Raw genomic sequence first — 27624 nt, forward strand, 5'->3', positions numbered from 1 at the left:
TATTTAACTCTTGTTCATATTTATTACAAATCTAAAACTTTAGTTATCCGAGACTTATAGGGAGAGAAAAAGGAAGATATGTTAGTAATTTAATAAATTTTATTGTCATTAAAATATTAAGTGTCGGAAATTAATACAAATTATAAATTAATTTTTTTTAATTTATTTCTTCTTTGGATTTTAATTTACAATTCGTCATTTGAGATTTCAATAAATTATTTTCTCTCTCCCTTTTCTTCGACAAAAACGCTGCACATCTTCGTGACGCAAAAAGAAAATTTACGAAGTATTGTAGACCACATAAACCAGGGGGAACTCCAGTTTTATTATATCTATTTAAAAAAATAAAACCTTGAAGTTTATTGAAAACACAGATACACTATCATATTGACGCCGAGCACACGTCACGCACTTAATTACAAATATGTTTAGAACTCTAATAAAATTAATATTAATCAAATTCGCTGTAGGAGTTTTAGTGCAAGTTAAAAACGGAAAACTCAAAGGGATATTGGGAAAGAGTGTTAATGGAAGGGAATATGCGAGTTTCCAAGGAATACCTTACGCCGCGCCGCCAACTGGAAAATATAGATTTGTGGTAAGAAAATACTGTTTTTACGGATCATTTTAATATTATGATGTTTGCTAATTATTCCAACATACAAATATACAGTATTCAAAACATTCTAAACCTCAATAGTAATAATTAAAAAATACTAAATAGAAAATTAAAACAAATTTAAAAAGTTTGGTCGCTGCAAGTGTGTGGTGTGAATGACCTCTGGGACTGATGATCTCTCATGATGGTCTCTTTCCACAGTATGTAGGAATGAGTTGAGTGAGAACACTTCGTTGCATTACAATATAAAAATTTAACATAATTAAATGAAAAGGAGGGCAACTGGCGGCCTTATCCCTTTCGAGCGATCTCTTCCAGGCAACTTCTGTGAGAGAAAAATGTATTAACTAGAACTTTTTAACCTAATGTAGTATATTGTATTCATTTGTCATATGTTTTTGTGAATTGGCAGCAAATCTGAAACTCTTGTTACACGTGAAAATGAACCTAACGCCAGAAAGTTTGCAGTCAATAATTTATTATGACTTTCGTTGTGGGCTTACTCAACAACAAAGCTATGATAGGCTGCGATAAGCAATGAAGCCCCATCTTGTGCCACTATTTACTATTGGTTTAACGAGTTCAAGCGTGGACGTAGCAATCTCAATGATGATCCGCGTGAGGGACATCCTTTAACAGCGTCTACTGAAGATAACATCAGTGCTGTGCGACGAATGATTGAGGAAGATAAGAGAGTGACTTTTTACCAGGTGGATTTCCCATACTTTAACCGATGACCAGAAACACCTTCGCAAGGACTGTTTTTTCGTTTGTAATAAATGTTATGTCTATGTCTATGTCTATGTCTATGTCTATGTCTATGTCTATGTCTATGTCTATGTCTATGTCTATGTCTATGTCTATGTCTATGTCTATGTCTATGTCTATGTCTATGTCTATGTCTATGTCTATGTCTATGTCTATGTCTATGTCTATGTCTATGTCTATGTCTATGTCTATGTCTATGTCTATGTCTATGTCTATGTCTATGTCTATGTCTATGTCTATGTCTATGTCTATGTCTATGTCTATGTCTATGTCTATGTCTATGTCTATGTCTATGTCTATGTCTATGTCTATGTCTATGTCTATGTCTATGTCTATGTCTATGTCTATGTCTATGTCTATGTCTATGTCTATGTCTATGTCTATGTCTATGTCTATGTCTATGTCTATGTCTATGTCTATGTCTATGTCTATGTCTATGTCTATGTCTATGTCTATGTCTATGTCTATGTCTATGTCTATGTCTATGTCTATGTCTATGTCTATGTCTATGTCTATGTCTATGTCTATGTCTATGTCTATGTCTATGTCTATGTCTATGTCTATGTCTATGTCTATGTCTATGTCTATGTCTATGTCTATGTCTATGTCTATGTCTATGTCTATGTCTATGTCTATGTCTATGTCTATGTCTATGTCTATGTCTATGTCTATGTCTATGTCTATGTCTATGTCTATGTCTATGTCTATGTCTATGTCTATGTCTATGTCTATGTCTATGTCTATGTCTATGTCTATGTCTATGTCTATGTCTATGTCTATGTCTATGTCTATGTCTATGTCTATGTCTATGTCTATGTCTATGTCTATGTCTATGTCTATGTCTATGTCTATGTCTATGTCTATGTCTATGTCTATGTCTATGTCTATGTCTATGTCTATGTCTATGTCTATGTCTATGTCTATGTCTATGTCTATGTCTATGTCTATGTCTATGTCTATGTCTATGTCTATGTCTATGTCTATGTCTATGTCTATGTCTATGTCTATGTCTATGTCTATGTCTATGTCTATGTCTATGTCTATGTCTATGTCTATGTCTATGTCTATGTCTATGTCTATGTCTATGTCTATGTCTATGTCTATGTCTATGTCTATGTCTATGTCTATGTCTATGTCTATGTCTATGTCTATGTCTATGTCTATGTCTATGTCTATGTCTATGTCTATGTCTATGTCTATGTCTATGTCTATGTCTATGTCTATGTCTATGTCTATGTCTATGTCTAATGTCTATGTCTATGTCTATGTATATATACGACGTCACAGGTGATAAAAGCTGGATATATTGTGTTTATTTTTAATAGGAAGCGACCGAAATGCCACCATGGACTGGAGTTTGGAATGCAGACAAGCCCCTGTCTCCGTGTTTGCAGTATGATCCATACACGGGATCCGTAACAGGTACAATAATATTTCAATTTCAAAGTGTTTATCTCTACTAAATACAAGAGAAAGTTTACAAAAATATATATGTTTAAAAAAAAGTTCTTAAGAAGGTTTTGTTGCACAGCTGTCCTCTTGTACAGCTTGCCTTTGTGGCACAAAGGCCTCCTCCAGCTGTATCCAGTGCTTCCTATCCCTGGCAAGTCTTTGCCACAGAGGACCGGTGGCTTTTTTAAAGTTTTCTGCCCACCGCGCTCATGGTCTTCCTCTCCTCTGCTTGGTGTTGTAGCGAGGTGTCTATTGAGTGACTTTTTTCGACGATTTGCTCTCTGGCCTCTGAGCAGGTGTCCTGTCCATTTATGCCTTTTGGCTCTGGTCATTGCGTCTTCCCAGGTGGTGATAATTTGAAGATCTGCGGGTCTTTTCCTTTAATCCCGTGTATAATCCAGTATGCTGAATATACAATAATATTAAAAGGAAATATTTATGATAATGGATGAACTCTAAAATTACTAAATTCTTACACTAATACAAAATTAAATAATTAGCTAGTATCTGAATCCACGCTTTACTACCGTATCAGTTACTTGAGCAAGGAAATATTTTATGCTATATATATATAGAGCAGTGTTGGCAAAGTGGCTGCAAATTGTGCCACTCATCTGGAGTCGTAATTGTACCAATGGTTAAGCCAAAAACCATTGGTACAATTACGAATTACGAATTGGTACATTCAACTCACGATAACGAAACAGATACAGGAATCTGAGGCACAGACCTAAAAGGTTGTACTGCCACTGCTTTCTTTTCATAGCACTACCCTAATAGTATATAATTAAATAAAAGAGGATTGTGAATCCACCAACGAATTCTCTTTCGACTCCAAACCTTGAAAGCTACATTCGTCCATTAGTCTTGACTTCAGACTGCGCCTGACAAACGTAGATTTTATGATCTAGCCAAAACGGTACGGACTTAGAGTTGAGTACTCTCCGACGCCCAGGCTCTCCAAGACCAAACACTGAGAGATACGACCTCCAACTGTTCAAAATTCGAGTGTACTCCTTCCACAAAGGCCGGCAACTCACCCACTAAAAATGGGTGTCTATGGGCAACGATGACTGCCCTTTTTAGGCGACCCGTAGGCTCGTAACTAAGCTTGTAACTCATTAAAAAAATTCTTTCAGGAAGTGAGGATTGCCTATTTTTAAACGTTTACACACCATCTTTAAAAAGATCTGCGAAGTTACCAGTTTTAGTGTTCATTCATGGCGGTGCTTTCATGTTTGGCACCGGGAATATTTATGGTCCTCAAAGAATTATGGATTGGAATATCGTAGTTGTTACTATTAACTATAGATTAGGACCTTTAGGTAAGAATTGTTAAGTTGTTAAGTCTTACTTAACTGATACACTTACATAATTCAATGTCGTGAAGACATGTTTAGGAAATAAATAATTTTAATAGAAAATGTTTTTCAGGATTCTTAAGTACAGGTGACAATGTAGTACTTGGTAATGCTGGGTTAAAAGACCAGAACCTTGCTTTGATCTGGGTGAAAAACAATATACGCTACTTCGGAGGGAATCCTGATAACGTTGTTCTTTTTGGGAACTCCGCCGGTTCTTCGTCTGTCCATTATCACCTTTTATCCCGACGGTCACATGGTAACTATTATAATATCAGTGCTACAGGATTAAATAAACAAAATACGAATTCAAGACTATAAACTTCGTCTCTCAATGGAAGGCGTACCACATTCTAGTATTGGTTTCTAGTAAATACGCGTATGGAAAATATAGTTAGATGAAGTATTAGCTGTGACAAAATAGTGTCACAATAATCAAATACAACACTTAAATAGCGTAACGTACGAAGTAATAGTTATCTTTCTATTTAGGTTAACTGCATATAATGCATCTACGAGTATATTAGGTATTGCTAATAATTTATCATGTATTAATAAACTATGTCAATATTGTTATACTCTATAGCGGCTAGCATTGCTATGATAACTCTAAGGCAAACAATATGTTATTCTATTTGTCAATAACTTGAAAAATCGTTATACATTTAAAGACACTTTTTTATCTGAGGTGGAAATGCATCTGTGCATCCCCTTCCCCCGAAAGTAGGAGGGGTATATGGGACTCGATCCACACCTTATTGACTGCTATTCAGAGACTGGGTGAGCAATACCCACTAAAACCACCTCGGGTAGTTCTTAACAACGCCGCGTTAGAGAGGCTCTGGGGTCGCACTCGAATTCTACCAGGGAACATTTGTAGACCCAATAATGAGGCACGGGCACGAATATTCCAACTATTTTTAGCTGCGTATCGTAACTCTCACCATTTTAAATTTAGAACAGAGCACAATGTTCAACAACGTAAAAGAAAAATGCAATGTTTTAGACAAATTCCACCGTGGCATAATGTCGAGTGGATCAGCGCTGGCTCCATGGGCGCAGCAGACGAAGCCAGAAAAAAATGCCAGAACCTTAGCTGATCTTGTGGGATGTCCCAACGATAATAACCAGGAAATGGTCAAATGCTTCCGCACCAGACCTGCAGATGTCATCGTCAGCGCCCAAGGCGATATGTTGGTAAGCAATGTATTACGTATTTGTTCTTCAGTATTTAAAATAAAACGCTTAAAGTAAAAATAGACAAATTATCAAATATATATAAATTTAAATAATATACTGATTAATTAACTTATAACAAAAAAAAACAATAACTAAAATATATTATTAAAAGGATTAGGCATGGTACCGAAGATACTGGCAGCGTTCCCCCTTTAAATATCTAGGCTAAATTTTTGTTCGAGGTATCTGCCAGCTCTCGGTCTCCTGTGATGTCGACTAACCTTTAAACGATATTTGTTATAACTTAATAATTACATTACAATAATGAGGTAGTTTCATGATCGTTAATTAGTAAATGATACGTAACAAGACGCTCTATTAAAATTTAAAAAAAACATGATTTTGAAAGGTATGTGAACACAAACACATCATTCTTATAATGATTACAAATTATAGATTAAACATGCATCCGAAATGACCCGGTGAATGATGAATGAAAGTTAAAAGCAATCATTCTTTCAGGGTTGGCGAGCACAACTATTCACTCCGTTTACTCCAGTAGTGGAACCGGAGTGTCCTTCTGCATTTATTGACACACACCCGTACCTCGGTACACTTGAAGGATCGTTTAAAAAAGTACCACTTCTTATAACAACGACATCCGAGGAGGGACTATATCCGGCTGCATGTAAGAACATTTCAGTTTTTATATAACAAATAATTCATAAGATCAGATTCCTTCAGAAGGGGTTGAAAAAGTTTTTGGGTGAGAAAGTGTCGGAGGTGAGGGCGTTGACAGTACCTTACGACGTTGGAGACATATATGTCAAATTGTATTTATTTGTTACCAGCTATAAACATGTATTAACAGTTATTCCACCAATTGAATAAACAAAAGAAAAGTAATAGGCATATTATGCTACATAGTTAATTATACATCTTAATATATATAAATTACGTGTCACGTGGTTTGTCCGCTATGGATCCTAAACTACCGAACCGATATCAATCAAATTTGCACACCGTGTGTAGTTTGATCCAACTTAAAAGGATAGCTTACATCTCAATTTATACCCGCAATATTATTTTATTGCAAAATATTTGTTTATTATTTGATAGTCACAATTCTAACAGATGGCGCTGTGTTGAAAGTACCAACGTGTCACATAAGCTACAATTAAATGGCATAACCACAAAAAAAGGATGAATTTGAATAGTTTGCTGCTATGTAATATAACAAAAACCTTAGCCACAGCAACACTTGGCCGGTCTGCTAGTAATTTATATATCGTAACATTATAACATGTTCATGATTTTTGGTATTGGTTGATTTGATGTTCATGAAGGAAAATAATATATTTACCTTTCCCTCGCAATATATTTATGTAAATAGTATGTATGTATACAAAAATAGTGATAAGTTTACTAGAATAGAACATTCGCACAATGTTAAACAAACAAAAATCATTTATTCGTGTAGGTAACACAATGTACACTTATAAACGTCAAAAAAAAATACATTAAATGCTCTCAAACTCAAAACTCAAACTAACTTTCCGAGTTCTCAAATGAATACTCGGAAACTTAGTAATTCTTTTTTTGGGAAAAGGGATAATCTTCTTTAATAAAATCCCAGAGGCTCTTTTATCTCTGCCTTTTAATAAATTTAAGAAATGTATTAAAGAAAAGCTGTGTAAAAAGGCTTACTATAAAGTTAACGATTATCTAGTTGATAAAAGGGCCTGGGACTAGTGCTTGACAGGCTACTTCTAATTAATATGCGATATTTGTTTTAATATAAGTGTTGTTTGTTGATTTTGCTATTTTAAAAGAGTACCTAGAGTTTTTTACTCCGGCTTTTTCTTTCAGCCTACACCCTCTGTCTTCTTTGCCGATGAGTAGCGATTAATAATTTAATGATGTGGAATAAATGATACCTGTATTTTATGTTCCATAATAAACATTTTTTATTTATTTTATTGACTCAAGGTAAATTTCGGACAAACACGCGCAAACTACGACTCCCGAATGTCGAAATCTAATCCATTTTTGAGTCGCTAACCTTCGAATTAAATCTTACCCTTTCTGCTCCAATTCTATCTTGAAGACACAGAAGCATCTGGCTTATTGCTTTCGTGATATATGGTGATAAATAAATGGATTGTTGTTCACGGCACGTAAGCGGGAAATAGTCGTTAGATGCGCAGAAGTACTTTTTTCTTAATAAAAGTAAATGCGCAAACTCAGTTCCACAATAAAAATCTTGCGAAGGTATGGGGTGAAACGGATAAAATAATAAAGCCTTTTTATTACGATTTCCTTAATTTCCTTTCCAAATGTTGTTAGTAATTACTTATATGTAAGCCGCCTGAGGATATGGACTTGGTTGAAGGCCCCTCCAACCCCTTCCAGATCTCTATCTTTCTATCTTTGCCAATAGTCTGCCAAAGTATTTCCAAACCAATTCGACTGCGTACCAATTATTAAAAAACCGGCAACGCACTTGCAATCCTGCAAACCTTCCTCACATCAGGTGAGCCTCCTGCCCGTTTGCCTCCTAATAAAAAATCTATTCACAAATCCGCAGACAGCAGTTTTTGTCTGTTCATCTCATACAGGACTATAAAGAAACAGCAATCACTTGCGATAAGCGTTTCCGCTCAAGTAATAGATAAATATAATTGAAGGGTATTTGTCAGAATTTCTTACTAAAACCAATGTCGCTTTTAACTTTTACAATACACATATAGGCGACATCTATAAAGTACTAGCAAACCCGGCGAACTCCGTTTCGCCACCAGATGGCTTCGTTTTATGTAACATTTCGTTTGGTGACCCCGCTTTTCTGTTGAAATTTTTCCTGAATTTTCTTTGCTATAAACCTCACGGAGCCCTTTCCAACGAATGTAAAACCGTGGAAATCGGTTCGTGCGTTCTGGAGTTATAGCGTCAGGAAGGAAAACCCGACTTATTTTTATATAGTAGATGATTGTTTACGGCACTATCAACCCGAGATAAAATTGTATTTTACCAAGTAGGCCCGAAACCCAAACAGCATAACTTAATAAACAAACATTATATGAATGACATAAGCAAACTTTAACATTTGTTTCACCATCAAATAATTCAACAGCTAACGTATTTTTACAGTTTTCCAATCAAATGCAACTCTGCTACCAGAACTGGAAGCCAGGTGGACAGAACTATCGTCCATTATCTTCAACTACTATGATACATTACCTAAACGTCGCCGAGATGAGGTGGCTTCGAAAATCAAGGAATTCTATCTAAACAATCAAGCTGTTAATCAAAAAACATACCAACAATTAGTAAAGGTAAGCATCTTTATATAGTATCCATCCATATCACCTCGAAGTCCGTCACGTCGTTCCACAACTGAGCGTTTCTCAAGGCAGTTTTTGCCGTACACCACCACTATATTGAACCAGCTGCCCACTGAAGTATTTCCGAACCAATTCCACTTAGAGTCCTTCAAGAACGTACCAATTCTTAAAAGGCCAGCAACGCACTTGCGAGCCTTCTTGCAATGTAGTGTCTACGGGCGGTGGTATCACTTTACATCTGTACGCCTGCCCATATTTTGCCCCCTTAAAAATAGTATTAAAATTGGCTTTCCACCTATGCTTAGATCTCTGAAACAACTGATTTTAATACACTTATCAATAGACACAGTGATTCAAGAGAAAGGTTTATATCTAATAAGGGTTTTCTTTCTTTACCTTAGATCTCATATACGTTTTTATAACGCAACCCCTTCGTTGTAGACATCCCCAGTTGCCACACTGTAAGATTTTGTTCTTCGCTTCTTAAAAAACAGTCAAGGAATGGAACTCCTTCCCCTTCCACCCAAGACAGAATGATATGGGTTCATTTAAGCGGCGGTTGAGCAGGCGTACCTTCTAATAGGCCACGTCTCACCTTACATCAGTCGGGATTGTGGCGAAACGTCTGTCCAGTTCTGTATAAAAAAGAATAAAATTGCGCGGGCTATAGTTACATCTGTTTCACCAATTTTCACTTATCATTTATTTGCGTAACCTAAATAATAGTACTACTACAATAACAAAACACTGACTTACTTATTTCATTTATTAATCATCACACAACATAAAATCCATGGTACCATTGTATTTTTAATAAATTTGTGGCTATTTAGTTATAAATGAGACGCAACGTTTCGCGCCCTTTATGTGTAGCATGGGTCTTTTGACTGAATTTCTTGCACATTACAAAAACTATTATACACAAATATATAGTATTAACATTATTCTTAACCAACATAGTAATAATAATTATGAAAAATTTATACTAGAAAATTAAAACACCTACCTACAGCGAGGATATGTATTACGATACAGAGGAAAGGACCAGCTCTGGGGTCACCTGGGGTACTATCTATCAGACGCCAACTTAAATCTTCAGCGCCTGTTCACTTTAACCCCCACGGTCCAAGAGTCTTTCTCCAATAATTATAATTATTATACATATTTTTTTACAGGCGTTAACCGATCGTAACTTCTACGCAGATATAGGAGAATTTACGCGATTATTTGTCTTAAAAAGTACTCAGAAAGCTTATATGTACCGATACAGCTTTCGAGGTGAAAAAAGCCTTTCCGACCTGATTGGAAAAACTAATGTCAATTACGGTAAGTAACTATAACAGAATTGTTTATATCATATACGAGTACACAACTTTCTGAATTGACTAAATGAATCTTAATCAATTTTGTATGGACGTTCGATATTCGTTGTGGGTATATGTTAATGAATTAAAAACATAAATGATTTATAATATTCATAAGGTCCGAATAATATATTATTTTAGCTAAATTAGCTAGCTTTAATTACGTATAATAAATTTGGAACTAATTAGACAATTGTCATAAAATTATAAATAATAATTTATGTAAAGCACAGATACAATGATGCCAGTTATTTATGTAAATACCTTATTTCTTTGTTTTAAGGTACCAGCCACTCGGACGATCTCATTCGTATATTTTTTATGAAAAACTTTGTTCTCAATAGATCCGACGATATCGAAATAATACAGACTTTACTTAAAATTATTTATTCGTTTTCAACGACTGGGTAAGTCTTTTAATATACTATATTTGTTTAAATGGTCATAATATTTTTTTCCATAAAACAATAATTTAAGCACAATTGGAATTTTTTGTCCGATTCCGTGGCATTGTGGTTAATGGTCCTGTGAATGTATGAACAAAAAGTCCTGGCTTTGTTCCCACAAATCTAATGAGCTTCAAAAAAATTAAGATGTTTATAAATACATAAATGTTATTCCAAATGACCGATTTAGTAAAAATAATGTAAATATTTTTTCAAAACAATTATTTTTCAGAGTTCCTACTGTAGATAACTCTCAATGGAACCCAGTCACTCCAGGACCAAAAATTAATCTTTTAGATATCTTGGCACCTGACAACATGAAAATGTCACATTATGCTAATTTTGGGAACAAGACATTTTGGGACAGTCTCGGATTTAATGAAAACGAACGAATTTTACGATATTAGAATTATTAAATTTTCAACATCAAGCGATCGATTTCTATTAGATGCTGAAATTTAATTCGATAATGCTTTATTAAGGTACGATTGCACCAAAATAGCGTACGGCACATTTGTTTACAAAACAATAGAGGAATACGTTCTAAGCGCGTATCGCGTTTGGCTTCTGTCTCCACCGGCAACGCTGTGAGTAACTTTTGTGCGCGCACAGTGTTTTGTACACATGTTCACGAACATGTTCACTGAGAAGATTTTCTGCCGACTGCTAATTTGAACGGGCTGAAAAACGCACAAAAAATGTGTTCGCTTTGGTAGCGGAAGCAAGACTAAGTTCGCGAACAACGAGTGTGTGCTCGTCGACACGAGTCCTATACTTGTACCGTGTTCGCGCACAAAAGTTTGCTAAAGTATTCGCGCACAATTTCTTATCTAAGTTTGTTCGCTGGAGTGCGACGATCAAAACAAACATTTGTGCCGTACGCTGTGCTGCTGTGCCACACAGTTCAGCACACTGGTGAAACCGTACCTTTACGTAATTAAACACCAAAAAACGACCGAAAATCCTTCATTAACATATTTCATATTCTGTGTGATATTTTGTCTAGTATAAAGCCTCCTTCCTCCTAAATATGGCACTTAGGACATGTATTTATGTGTTTCGTTTTAAAAAATATATGATATATATATTCTATGTATAAAAAATAAATAAATAATAATAAAAATATTATATACATATCTTATTTTATTTAATAATTAAGTAATCTTATAGCTAAACATATACATATTATAAAAGAAAACACTTAGACAATATGCATAGCCAAAACAGATTACATTATCAATTATATATATATATATATTATAAACAAACTACAACTTAATATTTTAAAGGAAAAAGAAATTGTCACTACTGCTAAATAAAGTCAAAGACTTTTTGTGTCCCAAAATATTTCCTCACACTTTGAGGTGGAAAAAGTCTACATCTTCATAAATTGTATTGTAGTTAGCGAAAACCCGAAACATATGCAAATAACGGAGATAATTCGTGTTCGTACGAGATAAAAGGAACAATTGGCAAAAAAAACATATTTATTCGACACATTTCAAAATACCCAAAATAAATTCCCACAGGTATTGAAATTTGTTTGAAATCCTTTTATTCCATATTGGAAAAGTTTTCGTAAGTAAGCAAACGAAGTAATAAATTTGACAGAGACATGAAAATTCGTAAGAAATTTTATTTAATCGATTATTGTAAGTATACATTGTTAATTATACAATTCAGACCCGTATCACCTCGACGTCCGTCGTTCCACAACTGAACGTTTTAAAGGCAGATTTTTAAGTACACCACCACTATGTGGAATCAGCTAACCACTGAAGTATTCTCGAACCAATTCAACTAAGGATCCAAGAAAAGAGGGTACCAACTCTTAAAAGGCCGGCAACACACTTGCGAGCCCTCTGCCAATCACTTAACATCAGATGAGCCTCCTCCCCGTTTGCCCCTAGTTCTATAAAAAAAACAGCCAAAAATATCTGAGGTTATCGTTATAGTTCGATAAAGCAAAAACCTGTATTTGGTATTTAAACTCATTATTTATTCAGGTGAATAAATTAATGATTATATTTTTCAAATTATTCCCATTTAGATACTTAAAAATTATATCGAGGTAGTTTAATACTGATACTTACAGATTAGTTGGTTACTACAGACCTATGAAACCAAGCTCGGTTTATTCAATTTTATAAATCACTAGCTGGCCTGGCGAACATCGTACCGTCTAACAGTCGATTCTTTTTTTTTAAATACTTATTCTGCTATTCGGGACACCGGTCTAGCTAGTAAGATTGATAATACAACAAAGAATGTTGATAATACAACAAATACATTATGTCAAAAAATAAAAATTTACTTCCCGGAACCCCTCCACTAACACTTGAACTTTATTATATGGTATTAAAGTTCAAATTGCCTTTAAATATTATTACGAATATTTTCTATGGGAATATAGAAAAGTGTTGATTTTAGACTTTTTCGCTCAATTTTTTTTAATTTTTCTCTCCGTAAGAACCATCCTCGTACTTCAAGGAATATTATAAAAAAGAATCAGACAAATCGGTCTAGCCGTTTTCATGTTATCTCGTGACAACGGAAAACGGGTTTCATTTTTATATATATAGATTTTATACTAGAATTTATGTTTATCAAAATAATAAAAAAATATTCAGGAGAGCATTAATGACCAATTATTGTCATCTATTTTAATACAATACACTAAACCTAGTAAAAAACAAAAGACAATAATTAAGTATATAATGAGTGGGGTATTTCTGACTAATTAGTATATACATAGAATAATATTGTAACTCATATATGTACTGATAGTTATACACTTCGTATAAGTCGAATTGTATATTTTGACAATCTGTTTTAGACATACCTACGAAAGTAATACTACTAAGAAGAAAAGAATTTCGTTAAGTATTATATGAATTCCAGAGCAGTGGCCTGGTGGTTTCAGCGTGCGACTATCATCCCTGAGGTCGTAGGTTCGATACCCAACTATGGACTTTTTTTTATGAATGTCCTGTATCAGGCGCAGGACGCTGACCATTTACATAGGCAATATAAGATTTACAAACAGATAGAGAAATCTGAGGCCCAGATCTGAAAATTGACCTGATTTATTTATTTATATGTACTGACAATATTTAAATAAAACTTCTTTTATTTTAATTGTACAGTACTAGAGGTACAATATTTACTGTACTAAGAAGTATTTACATCGTAAAATACACACATAAAAAAGAAAATTCACAAAGTATTGTAGACATAGACCAATGAGACAAGCTTTTGATACCAATATAATCAGTGACCAGATAAACCAGGGTGGGACACCAGTTTTGTTATATCTATTTAAAAAAATAAAACCTTGAAGTTTATTGAAAACGCAGAAACGCTGGATCATATTGACGACGAGCACACGTCGCGCACTCAATTACAAATATGTTTAGAACTCTGATAAAATTAATATTAATAAATTTCGCTGTAGGAGTTATAGTGCAAGTGAAAAACGGAAAACTCAAAGGGAGATTCGGAAAGAGTGTTAATGGAAGGGAATATGCGAGTTTCCAAGGAATACCTTACGCCGCGCCGCCAACTGGAAAATATAGATTTGTGGTAAGAAAATACTGATATTTACGGACCATTTTAATATGATGTATGATATTTATTCCAACATACAGTATTTAACATATTCTTAACCGAAATCGTAATAATTAAAAAATAATAAAAAGAAAATTAAAACAAATTTAAAAAGTATGGTCGCAGTGTGTTTTATGATTGATATGCGGATTCCTCTAATGATGGTCTCATTTCACAGTATGTAGGAAATAGTAGAGACGAAAACGTCATATTATATTTCAACCAATAAGAAGAAGGCAATGATAAAAGTAGGTTAATTTTCAATTCAAGTAAGAGTTATATAAAAATAAGAACTATTCAATAAATAAATTACTATAGAGTCATACAGTATGTTACCTCAAGCCAAGTGCTACTGGGCGAATTAATGAAACTTATATTGGCGGCTGGTCCATGACGGACGGTGACGCGTCGGTCAGGACAGAACAGTGGACCAATCACACTTAAACGCAACGCACAATCGTTTTGTTTCTTTCTCACACACTAAGTAATTAAAAGGAACCTAATTTATCTTTCAAGCTTGTTATGTATATCATTAACACAGAAAGTGATTAAAATTGTAATTATCTAATACGTACAAAAAAATGTTTGTATCAGAAAAAGTATCGTAGATAGAAATTTTTGCCTTCTTTTTTGGTTTGTCTAGTGTATGAGAAAAAGCTCATACAGTTTGAAGTCGAACTAAAGCCGGGTAGAGACTTCACACACGTGGGGTAATTTACTGGCCAAAGGCCATGATAGCATAATCAGACCTATCAATACTTCATTATCGATATAATTTACGTACAAACTGAACTACATCTATGAACTCTAGCTCCTTTATACAAAATATCAGTTATATAGTTTTATATGTCTGTCCCTTTCTGTCGATATGGTCACACCGAAGAGACATATGATGAAATTAGACCAGTGCAATGCTTTGGACTGCTATAGTACCAACCCAGAAATATCCGCTTATATGCGTTACTAGTTTATTATCAAAAACTTCTGTTTAACCAATCAACGTGTTGTGTTATAATTATAAGTGTGGTGTCATAAGATTTAACTTCGCTGTAAAATGGTCCTATTGATCGGTTCCATCTACCTCAGAGAATGTTCAGAGGAGTTGTTCGGATAAATGCACTTGAGTCTGCATCATCGGACGTCGAGACAGAATAAGAAAATCCACAGTCACCTCGACGTCCCCCGTTCCACCAATGAGCGTTTTTTAAGGCAGTTCCTGCCGCGCACCACCACTATGTAAAACCAGCTGCCCACTGAAGTATTTCGGAACCAATTCGACTTAGAACCCTTCAAGAAAAGAACGTACAACCGTACATAATATACAACCTCATAGTATCCTATACCAATGATATATATAATCGGTTGAGCATTTGTCAGTTATATTATCTGAAGGAATACTGTCATAGACAAGTAGGTGATTAACTCTTCACCTCACCTCATTATGAATTAATATTTAATTTTAAAGGAAGCGACCGAAATGCCACCGTGGACTGGAGTTTGGAATGCCGACAAGCCCCTGTCTCAATGTTTGCAGTTTGAGCCCATCATGGGGTCCGTAACAGGTACAATTTTTACACGCTTTATATTAGCTTCACCTGTATGTGTATGTATGTATGTATGTAACCGACTCGATTTTGACCCACTTTTAACGGACAGATTTAATTCAAACTTTGCGCACCTGTCAAAGATCGATGACAATGCAATAATCCGAAAAAAAATGAAAAAATAAAAAAAAATTAACTAAAAAATTAAAAATTTATAATAGTTTAAAAAAACTAGAACACGCTTTTTAATGTTTAAAGAACTTTATTTCTCATTACAAAAATTATTTTTTATTTACATGAGAAATTTAATATTATAGCCCAATTTTAGTCTAATGGGCTCATTCTGATGTGTATCTTTAATGCTCTTTTGAACTGATCAATCACGCTAATGTTACGAACCTTAGACGGCAACCGATTAAACAATTGCACACCCTCATACCTAATAGATCTCTTTAAATAATTTGTGCGCGGCTTTGGCAAGATAAGCAAGATAAGCTTTTTAAGCACATCAAACTAAAAAGTGCCATATTTTTCGTCTATCGTCGTCGTTTGATGTGCTTTAAAAGCGTGTTCTAGTTTTTTTAAAGTATTATTTATTTATTTTCAAGTACTGACCGATGCCCAGGCTGTCAAACACCCAAAAACACAACCAAATATATTAAAATATATTGTATCTATCTAAGCTTGTAAATCATTCAAAAAATGTTCTTCCAGGAAGTGAGGATTGCCTATTTTTAAACGTTTACACACCATCTTTAAATAGATCTGCGAAGTTACCAGTTTTAGTGTTCATTCATGGCGGTGCTTTCATGTTTGGGACCGGGAATATTTATGGTCCCCAAAGAATTATGGATTGGAATATGGTGGTTGTTACTATTAATTATAGATTGGGACCTTTAGGTAAGAAATGTTAAGTTGTTAAGACTTACTTAACTGATACACTTACATAATTCAATAAAAAATGTTTTTCAGGATTCTTAAGTACAGGTGACAATGTAGTACCTGGTAATGCTGGGTTAAAAGACCAGAACCTTGCTTTGATCTGGGTGAAAAACAATATACGCTACTTCGGAGGGAATCCTGATAACGTTGTTCTTTTTGGGAACTCCGCCGGTTCTTCGTCTGTCCATTATCACCTTTTATCCCGACGTTCACATGGTAACTATACATTGCAGTACTATTAAATATTAGTGCTATAGGATTCAATAAATAAAATATGAATTGTTAAAAAAATCCAAAAATCCTCGTGTCTCAACAACGACCCATGGAAGGCGTACCACATTCTTGTATTGGTTTCAAGTGAATACGCGCATGGAAAATAAATGACAGTAAGATGTAGTATTGGCTGTGTCAAAATAGAATTACAATAGGTAACCAAATACAACACTTAAATAGCGTAACCTACGAAGTAACAGTTATCTTTATATATAGGTTAACTGCGATTAATGCATATAAGATATTGCTAATAATTTATCACGTATTAATAAACTATGTCAATATTGTTATACTCGATAGCGGCTAGCATTGCTATGATAATTCTAAGGCAAACAATATGATGTTCTGTTTGTTAATAACTTGAAAAATTGTGACACTTTTTTTATCCAAATTTATCCGAATTATCTAGCATTAATTATCTAGCAGCGCATTAGCGTTATAATAACTTTCAATGTATTAAATATCTTTTTTCTATTGTTAGTGTGGTTTCTTCTACAAACGTAGAAAAAGGCGAAAGATTTTTATCTTGTTACGCCAAAGAAGTATAGCTTCTAACGCGTGTACATGTTCACACATGTTCTTTTTTTTTGCTGCGAATCGCATCTGTCACCATCTTAAATTCAGACCAGAGCACAATGTTCAATAAAGTAAAAGAAAAATGCAACGTTTTAGACAAATTCCACCGTGGCATAATGTCGAGTGGATCAGCGCTGGCTCCATGGGCCCAGCAGACGAAGCCAGAAAAAAATGCCAGAACCTTAGCAGATCTTGTGGGATGTCCCAGCGATAATAACCAGGAAATGGTCGAATGCTTCCGCACCAGACCTGCAGATGTCATCGTAAGCGCCCAAGCCGATATGTTGGTAAGCAATGTATTATATTTTTCTTCAGTATTTAAAATTAATCGCAATTATTCTTAAATTAAACACAGACATATTGAAGAATATATAATTATATATATTTAAATAATATACTAATTAATTCATAAAAAAACAATAACTAACCTTAAACTATAATATTTATAAAAACTTATCACTTATTAAACAAAACTTTTGTTAATATTTCATCTGAAATTTTATTCTACCATCCATTATATGAATTGTGATCAATACCATGATTTTGAAATTTATTTAATAGAAATTATTATAACAGAAGGAACAACACAAAAAAAGAAAATAATAAAAACAATAATTAACCTTAAAATATAAAAAAATAACTAAAATATATAATTAATAGGAGTCCATTTCGGCAAGGCCCGAAGATACTGGCAGCGTTTCCCCTTTGAATTTCTAGACTAATTATTTGGCCAAGGTAGCTGCCAGCTCTTCGGTCTCCTGTGATGTCGACTAACATTTAAACGCTATTTGTAATAACTTAAGAATTACAATAATGAGGTAGTTTCATGATTGTTAATTGCGGAGTAGTTCCAACTCAAATATTTAACTCAAAAACTCGACTTGAGTTAAATATTTGTGATAATTTTTATGGATCGATTAATTTACTTAACCAAAGCGTTTGACATTACTACATTACATGTCTCACATTGGGTTTAGTGGTTGACGTCGCACACGTCACTGCGAGGTCTTGGATCTTGATCCCGAACGAACGAATTAAAACTCTATCGCGAATAACAATACAGATACGTAACAAAACTGACGCTCTTTTGAAATTTAAAAAATTAAATTGATTTCGAAAGTTACATGAACATCAACACATCATTCTTATAATGATTACAAATTATAGATTTAAACGAGTAATATTTTATTTTATTTTTTATATATTTCTTTATTTTACAAAATAATATAATATAATCACAATTTGTTACATTAAAAAAATCGCTGTGGTTTGTATTAATGTAACCATAGCAGTCTTGTTTAGGAGCGCGACAAATGCATATAAAAGTAGTTTTTTAATTTACTCTTTATGTTGGGTTTAACTTTGTAATTAATTTGTAACTTTGGGATTTACTATGTAATATCTAACTATGTAGACCTGATTTATTAGCCGCGGTAATACTAACGTTCTCTCGCCGCATAAGTTGCTTGCTCTCGATGTACAGAGCCGAGCTTGCGTTACCGCTCGAATCTGTTCGTCATGCTCCACTCGTTTTTTTATGTCACCTCGAAAAAAACTACAGACCTCCACATCATGCATCCGAAATGACCCGGTGAATGATGAATGAAAGTTAAAATCAATCATTCTTTCAGGGTTGGCGAGCACAACTATTCACTCCGTTTACTCCAGTAGTGGAACCGGAGTGTCCTCATGCATTTATTGATACACACCCCTACCTCAGTACTCTTGAAGGATCGTTTAAAAAAGTACCACTTCTTATAACCACGACATCCGAGGAGGGACTATATCCAGCTGCAAGTAAGAACATTTAAGTAATTATATAACAAATAATTCATAAAATCAGAAGGGGTTTAATGCCGGCGGAATCAAAATAAAAGGTTGTTGGGTGAAAAAGGGTCGGAGGTGAGGGGGAGTGACCTTACGACGTTGGAGACACCGACTACATGTGAAAATTTATTTATTTTTTTACAGCTATAAACATGTTTTAACAGTTATTACCACCAATTGAAAAAATAATAGGCATATGCTACATACTTATAATAATAATAATAAAAGCCTTTATTGCAGTAATTACTTTACTTTCTAATTTGTCATCACTTTAGTCTTTGAGATATACATTGATAGTCAAAATAGTGTTTTATTTAAATGAGTTATGTTAATCAAAGACAATACTATGTTAATTCCCTTTTTTCCCAGTATATGTTTCTGAATATCATTTCAAGAACGGTTGTAAAACTGGTGATATAGGATCTCCTTGCCTTACACTTCGAGCTATTGAAATGAAATGCTAATGCTATTGCTATGAAAAATGGGTCCAGATTTTTCTAGTCTTATTTCTGCTGTGCTGCCTGAGTATACTTTATTTATCAGTGTAATATATTTTTTGTGGACACCTTGCTTTTTTGGTGCTGACCAAATAAATCCGTGACCTAGATTATCAAATGCCTTACTATATGTCAATGAATGCCTGATAGTATATTTTGTTATGTTCATGATACTTCTGTATAATTTGCTTCACTACATGGATGTGGTCTACAGTTGTGAACTTGCTTCTGAAAGCTGCTTGTTCTTTTGCTTGGTTTTCTTGGCTACATACTTAATTATACATAATTTATATACCGTAACATAGAACATTAAAGGTACATGCTCATGATTGACTCAAGGTAAATTTCGGAAAAAATTACGCGCAAACTACGATTGCCGTATGTCAAAATCCAATTTGTTTTTGAGTCTAGCCACCTGGTTTAAACCTTCGAGTAAAATCTTCCCCTTCCGCTCCAATTCTATCTGGAAGAAACAGAAGCATCTGGCTTATTGCTTTCGTGATATATGGTGATAAATAAATTGATTGTTGTTCACGGCACGTAAGCGAGAAATAGTCGTTACATGCGCAGAAGTACGTTTTTTCCAAATAAAAGTAAATGCGCGAACTTTGTTCCACAATATCTTGTGAAGGTATGGGCTGAAACCTATAAAATAATAAAACCTTTTTACTACGATTACCTTAATTTCCTTTCCAAATGTTGTTAGTAATAACTTATAGCATATATGTATATATGTAAGTCGCCTGAGGATATGGGTAAAGGTCTCCTCCAACCATTTCCGGTTCTCTCTTAGTTTGGTAAACATATATATTAAAACATAGAGAGTAGTATTTTTGTATCAATTACATTTTTTCTAACGAATTGATTGAGAAGTCTCCTTAAAAGATTCACAAATTCGCAGACATTAGTGTTTCATCTGTTTTCATACTTGCCTGTAAAGAACTGTCAAAAGACGTAGAAATGTCTACGCTACATGGGTAACGAGAGTTTATACAAGATTTACATATATCAGCATTCATGTGCGATAAGTGTTTCCGCTCACGTAATAGATAAATATAATTGAAATTTGGAAGGTTTTTTGTTGGTTTTTTTTACAAAAACCAATGTCGCTTTGAACTTATACAATTATCAGGCAAAATCTATAAAGTATGATTGATTAACCATGCAGCACCGAGGTACTAGGTCCACAAACTAACAAAACCGAGATAAAATTGTTTACCAAGGACGCCCACAGACGAACCCAAACTACATTAAAATCACTACATAAACAAAATTTTTATAGATTAAACATAAAAGTCAAAAATCTTTTATTCATGTAGGTAACAATGAACACGTATGAACGTCAGAAAAGAAATATACATTAAATGATTCTAATTTTACATTTACTAATAAGTTTACTTTAATTTTTGTTTCACCGTCAAATAATTCAACAGCAAACGTATTTTCACAGTTTTCCAATCAAATGCAACTCTGCTACCAGAATTGGAAGCCAGGTGGACAGAACTATCGTCAATTATCTTCAACTACTATGATACATTACCTAAACGTCGCCGAGATGACGTGGCTTCGAAAATTAAGGATTTCTATTTAAACAATCGAGCTGTTAATCAAGAAACATACCAACAATTAGTAAAGGTAAGTGCATGTTTATATACTCATAGTATCCACTCGTACCACCTCGACGTCCGTCGTTCCACAACTGAGATTGCGATATATATTACGACACAGGGTGGTAAGGACCAGCTCTGGGGTCACCGGTACTATCTACCAGACGCCAACTTAAATCTTTAGTTAGCGCCTGTGCACTTTAACTCCACGGTACAAGAGTCTCTTACCCAATAATTATTATAGATGTATTTTTTTACAGGCGTTAACCGATCGTAACTTCTACGTAGATATAGGAGAATTCACGCGATTATTTGTCTTAAAAAGTACTCAGAAAGCTTACATGTACCGATACAGCTTTCGAGGTGAAAAAAGCCTTTCCGACATGATTGGAAAAACTAATGTCAATTACGGTAAGAAACTCAAACAGAATTGTATATATTTATTATAGTATACACAACTTTGTGGAATGAAAATTTTAATCTATGCATCTTAATCAATTTTGTATGGACTAGCAGGCCCTCTATTCAAATATACCCTATAACTTCGTTTTGGGGGGTCGTATGTAAATGATATTTTATAGAACAGGGGGCAAACGGGCAAGAGGCTCACCTGATGTTAAGTGATACTGCCGCCCATGGACACTCTCAATGCCAGAGGACTCGCGAGTGCGTTGCCGGCCTTTTAAGATTTGGTACGCTCATGAAGGACCCTCAGTTGAATTGGTTTGGAAATACTTCAGTGGGCAGATGGTTTTACATAGTGGTGGTGCGCGGCAAAAACTGCAAATTAAAAACATAAATTATAAACGATTTATATAATTGATACGGTCAGAATATTAGCTAATTACTTGATAACTTAAGACAAAATGTGCCTATAATAGGGAAGAAACTAATATTAAATTAAATAAATTTGTCACTAATTAGACATAGGTCGTAAACTGAAGTCTTTTTCCGTATAAAATAATAAATTACTCCATTAAAACACAGTAAAAACGATGCCAGTCATTTATGTAAATACTTTCTTTCTTTGTTTTAAGGTGCGAGCCACTCGGATGATCTATTTCGTATATTTGTTCTGCCAAACTTTGATCTTAATAGGTCCGACGATATCGAAATAATACAGACATTAATTAAAATTATTTATTCGTTTTCAACGACTGGGTAAGTCTTTTAATATTACTAGATTTGTTTAAATGGTCATAATATTAATTTCCATAAAACAAAAATTTAAGCACAATTTATGTTGTCTCATTATTTTCTTATTCTTTCGTGGCATTGTGGTTAATGGTCCTGTGAATGTATGAACAAAAAGTCCTGGGTTTGTTCCCGCGACTCTAATCTAAAGAGCTTCAAAAAAAAATTTAAGATGTTTCTAAATACATAAATACTATTGGAAATGACCGTAGTCAAAATAATGTAAATATTTCTTCAAAATAAGTTTTATTTTCAGAGTGCCTACTGTAGATAACTCCCAATGGAACCCAGTCACTCCAGGACCAGAAATTAATCTATTGGATATCTTGGCACCTGACAACATGAAAATGTCGCATTATGCTAATTTTGGGAACAAGACATTTTGGGACAGTCTCGGATTTAATGAAAACGAACGAATTTTACGATATTAGAATTATTAAATTTTCAACATCAAGCGATCTATTTCTATTTGATGCTGAAATTTAATTTTATAATGCTTCATTACGTAATTAAACACCGAAAATCCTTCATTAAAACATTTCATATTCTACTTTGTCTAGTATAAAGCCTGCTTACTGCTAAGTACAGGATTTAAAACATTTCTCGTTTTAAAAAATGTTATAGTAAGCTTTTTTTTTAATAATAAAAATAATTTATTTATAGCAAGAATGTGGTACAAAAATGTGTAAGGTGGTACAATCATAAGTTCGCATATTCTGCCACACACAATGGCGCGCAAATTTGTCTTTAAAGGAATTTTACATAATTAATGATATGAATTTGTCAACTCTTATATTCTTTGTATCGTACATATCATATCATACTTTATTAAATGTATATCAACTACTATAGTACATTTTTTCCAAAAGTAAAACACCAAGTCGCTATTTAAAGACTCTAGTCGGAAGATCTTTTATTTCTTTTGGCAATTTATTGTAAACTTTAATTGCCATACAAAAGGTGTTTTTCCTAAACAGTTCCAGATTGATTTTTGGCACAGCCAATTTCTCCCCATGTCTATTTATTACTTCGACTTCTATATTCGACTTAAAAATATGTATGTTTCTGTGCACGAATAAGGATATTTCTAAAATATAAATACAGGCAAGATATAAAATTTTGAGCTTCTTAAATAAAAGTACGCAACTATCAAGACAGTTTGCTCCACAAATTGCTCTAATACATTTCTTTTGAGCCTTAAATACCCTATTTACTTCGACTGAATTTCCCCAAACTATAATTCCATATCTAATTATACATGAAACATGCATGATAAGCAGCTAATACCGTTTCATGTTTAACAGTTTCCCTTAGTCGTTTTAACACAAAAACGAAGCTGTCTATTTTGTTCTGTAATTTTTCAATATGTGCTTTCCAACTACAAAATTTATCTAGCGTAAAACCTAAAAATACACACTCGTTTATTATGTCTAGTTTATTGCTTTTATATTGTACCTAAGTCTATTTATGTTTTAATATGTCTGAAAATGGATTATGTTAGTTTTATGGATTGAAATGGATTATGTCATGTTTATTTGTAGATTATTTGAATTCATCCAGTTGATGGCGTCGTTAGAGATTTAATTAAGTTGTTTTTTAAATCTTGTTAGTTTTTACTTTTTATTATAAGTGTAGTGTCATCAGCAAATAGTATACAGTTTTGGTATCTGGGAGGTCATTTATGTATGTTAGAAAATGTAGTGGGGCTAAAATACTGCCTTGAGGTGTTCCGTATTAATTTTTCTTAAAATTGGAGGTTTCTTGTTCTAGTTTACAAATCTTGGTAATTTCCACACATTGCATTCTATTTTCAAGGTAACTTTTCACCCTATAAGCATTACCTCTTATTCCGTAGAAATCTAATTTTTTTAAAGTCATTTCATGGCATACAAAGTCAAAAGCCTTTGTCATATCTAGAAAGATGCAACCTATAAGCATTTTATCATTTAAGCATTCAGTAATTTGTTTGACTAGGGAAAAGCACGCAAGGGTGGTAGATCAATTTTTCTGAAACCAAATTGTTCTTTTTTTTAAATATCGTATGATAAAAGGAAATTCTCTATTTTGTTATACAACTTTTTCGAAAATTTTAGATAATATAGGAATTAAAGCTTTTGGTCTATAATTAGTAATTTTTGTTTTTACTCCTTCTTTATGTAGTGGTTTGATAATTGATATTTATGATTTAATTGCTTTGTTATCAAAAAAAAAGAAATATATATGTATACCAGCTGACCCGGCAATCGTTTGTTTTGCCATGTATTTTATTTCTAGGAAACATTTGTTTCGTTCAATAAAAATAACTATCTACAATAATAAAAAATAGGGCTTGATCTTAGAGGGGTGAAAATTAAGGGTTATAAAAAAAAGACAAACAATTTTTTCTAAAAAAATTAAATTTTGGGGTGGCCGATTCTCAGACTTACTTAATATGCATAAAAAAAATTATAAGAATCGGTCGAGCCTTTCGAAGGAGTATGGGAACGAACATTACACGATATATTAGAAGATACACAATATGTCTATTGTGAACTCACCATGCGAACATATAGAAATGTCGATAGTGTCGGAGACAGCATTCAGAAAGTCTTTGTTAACTGGGATCTGGGGGCCTACCATGAACCCTTATTGCGAGCCTATTGACAACCTACAACTGAGATGCATCGCTAATTCGTACCATGACATCGAAAAAACGAGACAGTTTAGGTTCCCACGTGACCTTAGCGATTATCAGATTTCGTTCGTTCAATTTGTATGAAAATCCGTACCATGACCGCTCGGCTGAACCGAAATTTGACAGTTGCGCCTTCCAACTATGACAGAATAAGCGATTCTAAAAAAGTTACTTTTTGTTCAACTTTTTTGTATCGAAATGTCCAAATAATAGTTTAGAACCTATAAAATTCAATATTTGTATTAAAACTTGTTAATAAAGTTAAAATAATAAGATTTATCTACTATGGCTAATATATGAAAAAAAATTTTTTTTTTATATTTTGGGATATTTTGAGTTTAGAGAGTGATAATAAATAAATTATTAAAATATCGACGGAGATGAGAAACAAGACGGTAATGCCCTTCTACCGACTTCGTAGATATTGAGTTTATAATTTATTATAGATTAACTACTTTGACTCATTGAAGATTTCAGTGTACCTACAAATAATTGCAGATGGTTCAATAATATTCAATTAATTATTTAGGCATGTCTAACAAAAACATAATTTCCCAATATATCATATTTACAATAAATAATAATGCCATATCACTAGTAGATATTTATTATAATTAAATTTTTCCTCATTATGTTCATGAATTGTATTATTCTCCTCTGCTTTTTCTTCAAGAAAACAGAGGTGTTTCTCAAATTTATAATTTGTAAATAATAAGCCATTTGAAAGTATTATAATAACAGTATTTATTTCGTTAGGATGACTCCATCAAGATAGAAAAAGATGTCTTGTCTTGTCTTGTCTTGTCTTGAATCAGGCAATGTTCAATTGGATATAAACATATATTCATTTATATATTTCATTCTCTCAATTCAGCGAGTTTGTCAGGTTTAAGCTGTAAAGAAAATATAATTATTTATATTATATGAATTAGTTAACGTATAAACTGAATTTGTACAATTTTAAGGGATCAATTTTTATCATTATTTACTTATGATTTTCGAGTTGATTGTAATATCTTATGCAAAGAGTTTAATATCAGGAATTCATTTCGATATAGATATTTATTTTTAATAAACCAATTTTTTAACAATACTTACCCCATCATATTATTTTATAAGTTAAACAATTTGTAAAACTATATTTATTAAACCGAAATTTTGTAAATTCACCAAAATATTGAAAGCTCCTATCAAAATTTGAAGGAAACGTTTAAAAATAATAAGTGTCAACTGCACAGCACCAGAAAACTTTACATTTAAAATATATCAAAAGAATAGTTTTATATTAAATAAATATATATATTAAGACATAAAAGCTTATTGTAATTGATGAAATATTTAAAATAATTTTATATTTTATTTATTTTTATAGAAACATCTGTCGAAGTAAGTTTGACAGTTAAATTTCTAAACTTACATAGAAACCACAAACAAAATTATCGTTCTTTCATTCGGTCTTGCGATGCTAATACGTTTCAGCTTATAGGCGGTCATGGTACGAAAAAATGCTATTGACTTTAGGTACCTAAACTCAACTGCATCTCAACTGGATTGTTTTAAGAAAGTTCATGGTAGGCCCCCTGAGAAACAGACTGGTTCTTGCCCTTTTTATGTTTTCTATTAAATGTTTTTATTTTTCCGTAAAATACTTAAAATCATAATCATCAATTAATTCATCAAAAACAATCTTTGCAATCCGGAATTTGAATGTGCATATAATAAATTAATTATCCAAGTAGTTATTTCAGACGGTGGCACTTCTTTAACATTATTTATACTGATAGCGGTCAGTTGTGCGCGGAGTGAGTGTTGAGACGCACGCGCATGATGGCGGTTTTCAAGTTATCTATATTTTTGTCGCTCGTCGCGATAGTTTTAGGTCAGGGACCGAATCCGATAGTACGAGTCCATCATGGTTTGCTTCAGGGGGCATGGAAAAAGTCTACTAATGGTCGTACATATGCAAGTTTTCAGGGTATCCCATATGCAAGACCGCCAGTTGGAAAATACCGATTCCGGGTAAGAAACTTATCTATTAAATTCCAAAAAACTAAAGCTGATTTCATTTTAAAACCAAGACTTTGCAAGAATAAAAAATGAAGTAAATCAGCTAATAACCTCTTGAAGTCCAAAAAACGTATTATACCATGATTTTGTAGGTACAGAAGAATTAAACACCTGAGTGACCTCTAATATCTTAGTTGTAATCGACAAACGAATATTTTGGGATGTTATCACTTATATTTCTTTACACTTTGACATAATATAGATAATTGAGGCTTATAGTTTACAAAGTAATTCTCAGATGTGTACTAATTAATTTCTTGCAAATACATTGAATGATAATGATT

At 33.3% G+C, this 27624-nt stretch overlaps 3 protein-coding genes and 1 long non-coding RNA gene across 4 annotated transcripts in view; 3 read left to right on the top strand and 1 right to left on the bottom strand.

Annotated features, from left to right (window-relative positions):
* Positions 1-387: 387 nt before the first annotated feature.
* LOC125048821 (venom carboxylesterase-6-like) lies at positions 388-11318 on the top strand. Its single transcript, XM_047647735.1, has 10 exons — positions 388-598; positions 2713-2809; positions 3979-4164; positions 4274-4459; positions 5207-5397; positions 5902-6067; positions 8530-8714; positions 9899-10049; positions 10371-10494; positions 10766-11318. The coding sequence occupies exons 1-10, from the start codon at positions 425-427 to the stop codon at positions 10938-10940; spliced, it is 1635 nt and encodes a 544-aa protein (XP_047503691.1). The 5' UTR covers positions 388-424; the 3' UTR covers positions 10941-11318.
* Positions 11319-13872: 2554 nt separating this feature from the next.
* LOC125048820 (venom carboxylesterase-6-like) lies at positions 13873-24727 on the top strand. Its single transcript, XM_047647734.1, has 10 exons — positions 13873-14115; positions 15605-15701; positions 16398-16583; positions 16656-16841; positions 17571-17761; positions 19106-19271; positions 21249-21433; positions 21666-21816; positions 22443-22566; positions 22856-24727. Exons 1-10 carry the CDS (start codon positions 13942-13944, stop codon positions 23028-23030), a joined length of 1635 nt encoding a protein of 544 aa, XP_047503690.1. The 5' UTR covers positions 13873-13941; the 3' UTR covers positions 23031-24727.
* Positions 24728-25992: 1265 nt separating this feature from the next.
* On the bottom strand, positions 25993-26432 carry LOC125048826. Its single transcript, XR_007116886.1, has 2 exons — positions 26372-26432; positions 25993-26166 (listed from the first exon to the last, which is right to left on the bottom strand). It is a non-coding gene; the product is annotated as an uncharacterized LOC125048826 (long non-coding RNA).
* A 621-nt stretch (positions 26433-27053) lies between these two features.
* Positions 27054-27624, top strand: part of LOC125048819 (venom carboxylesterase-6-like) — a 28454-nt gene continuing 27883 nt past the window's right edge. The window contains exon 1 of the mRNA XM_047647733.1: positions 27054-27292. Within this exon, the coding sequence (XP_047503689.1) occupies positions 27098-27292 (195 nt within the window). The 5' untranslated portion in view covers positions 27054-27097. The remainder of the gene's footprint in view (positions 27293-27624) is intronic.

The sequence above is a fragment of the Pieris napi genome, chromosome 4 (genome assembly GCF_905475465.1).
Source record: "Pieris napi chromosome 4, ilPieNapi1.2, whole genome shotgun sequence".
In the NCBI taxonomy this organism is placed as follows: domain Eukaryota; kingdom Metazoa; phylum Arthropoda; class Insecta; order Lepidoptera; family Pieridae; genus Pieris; species Pieris napi.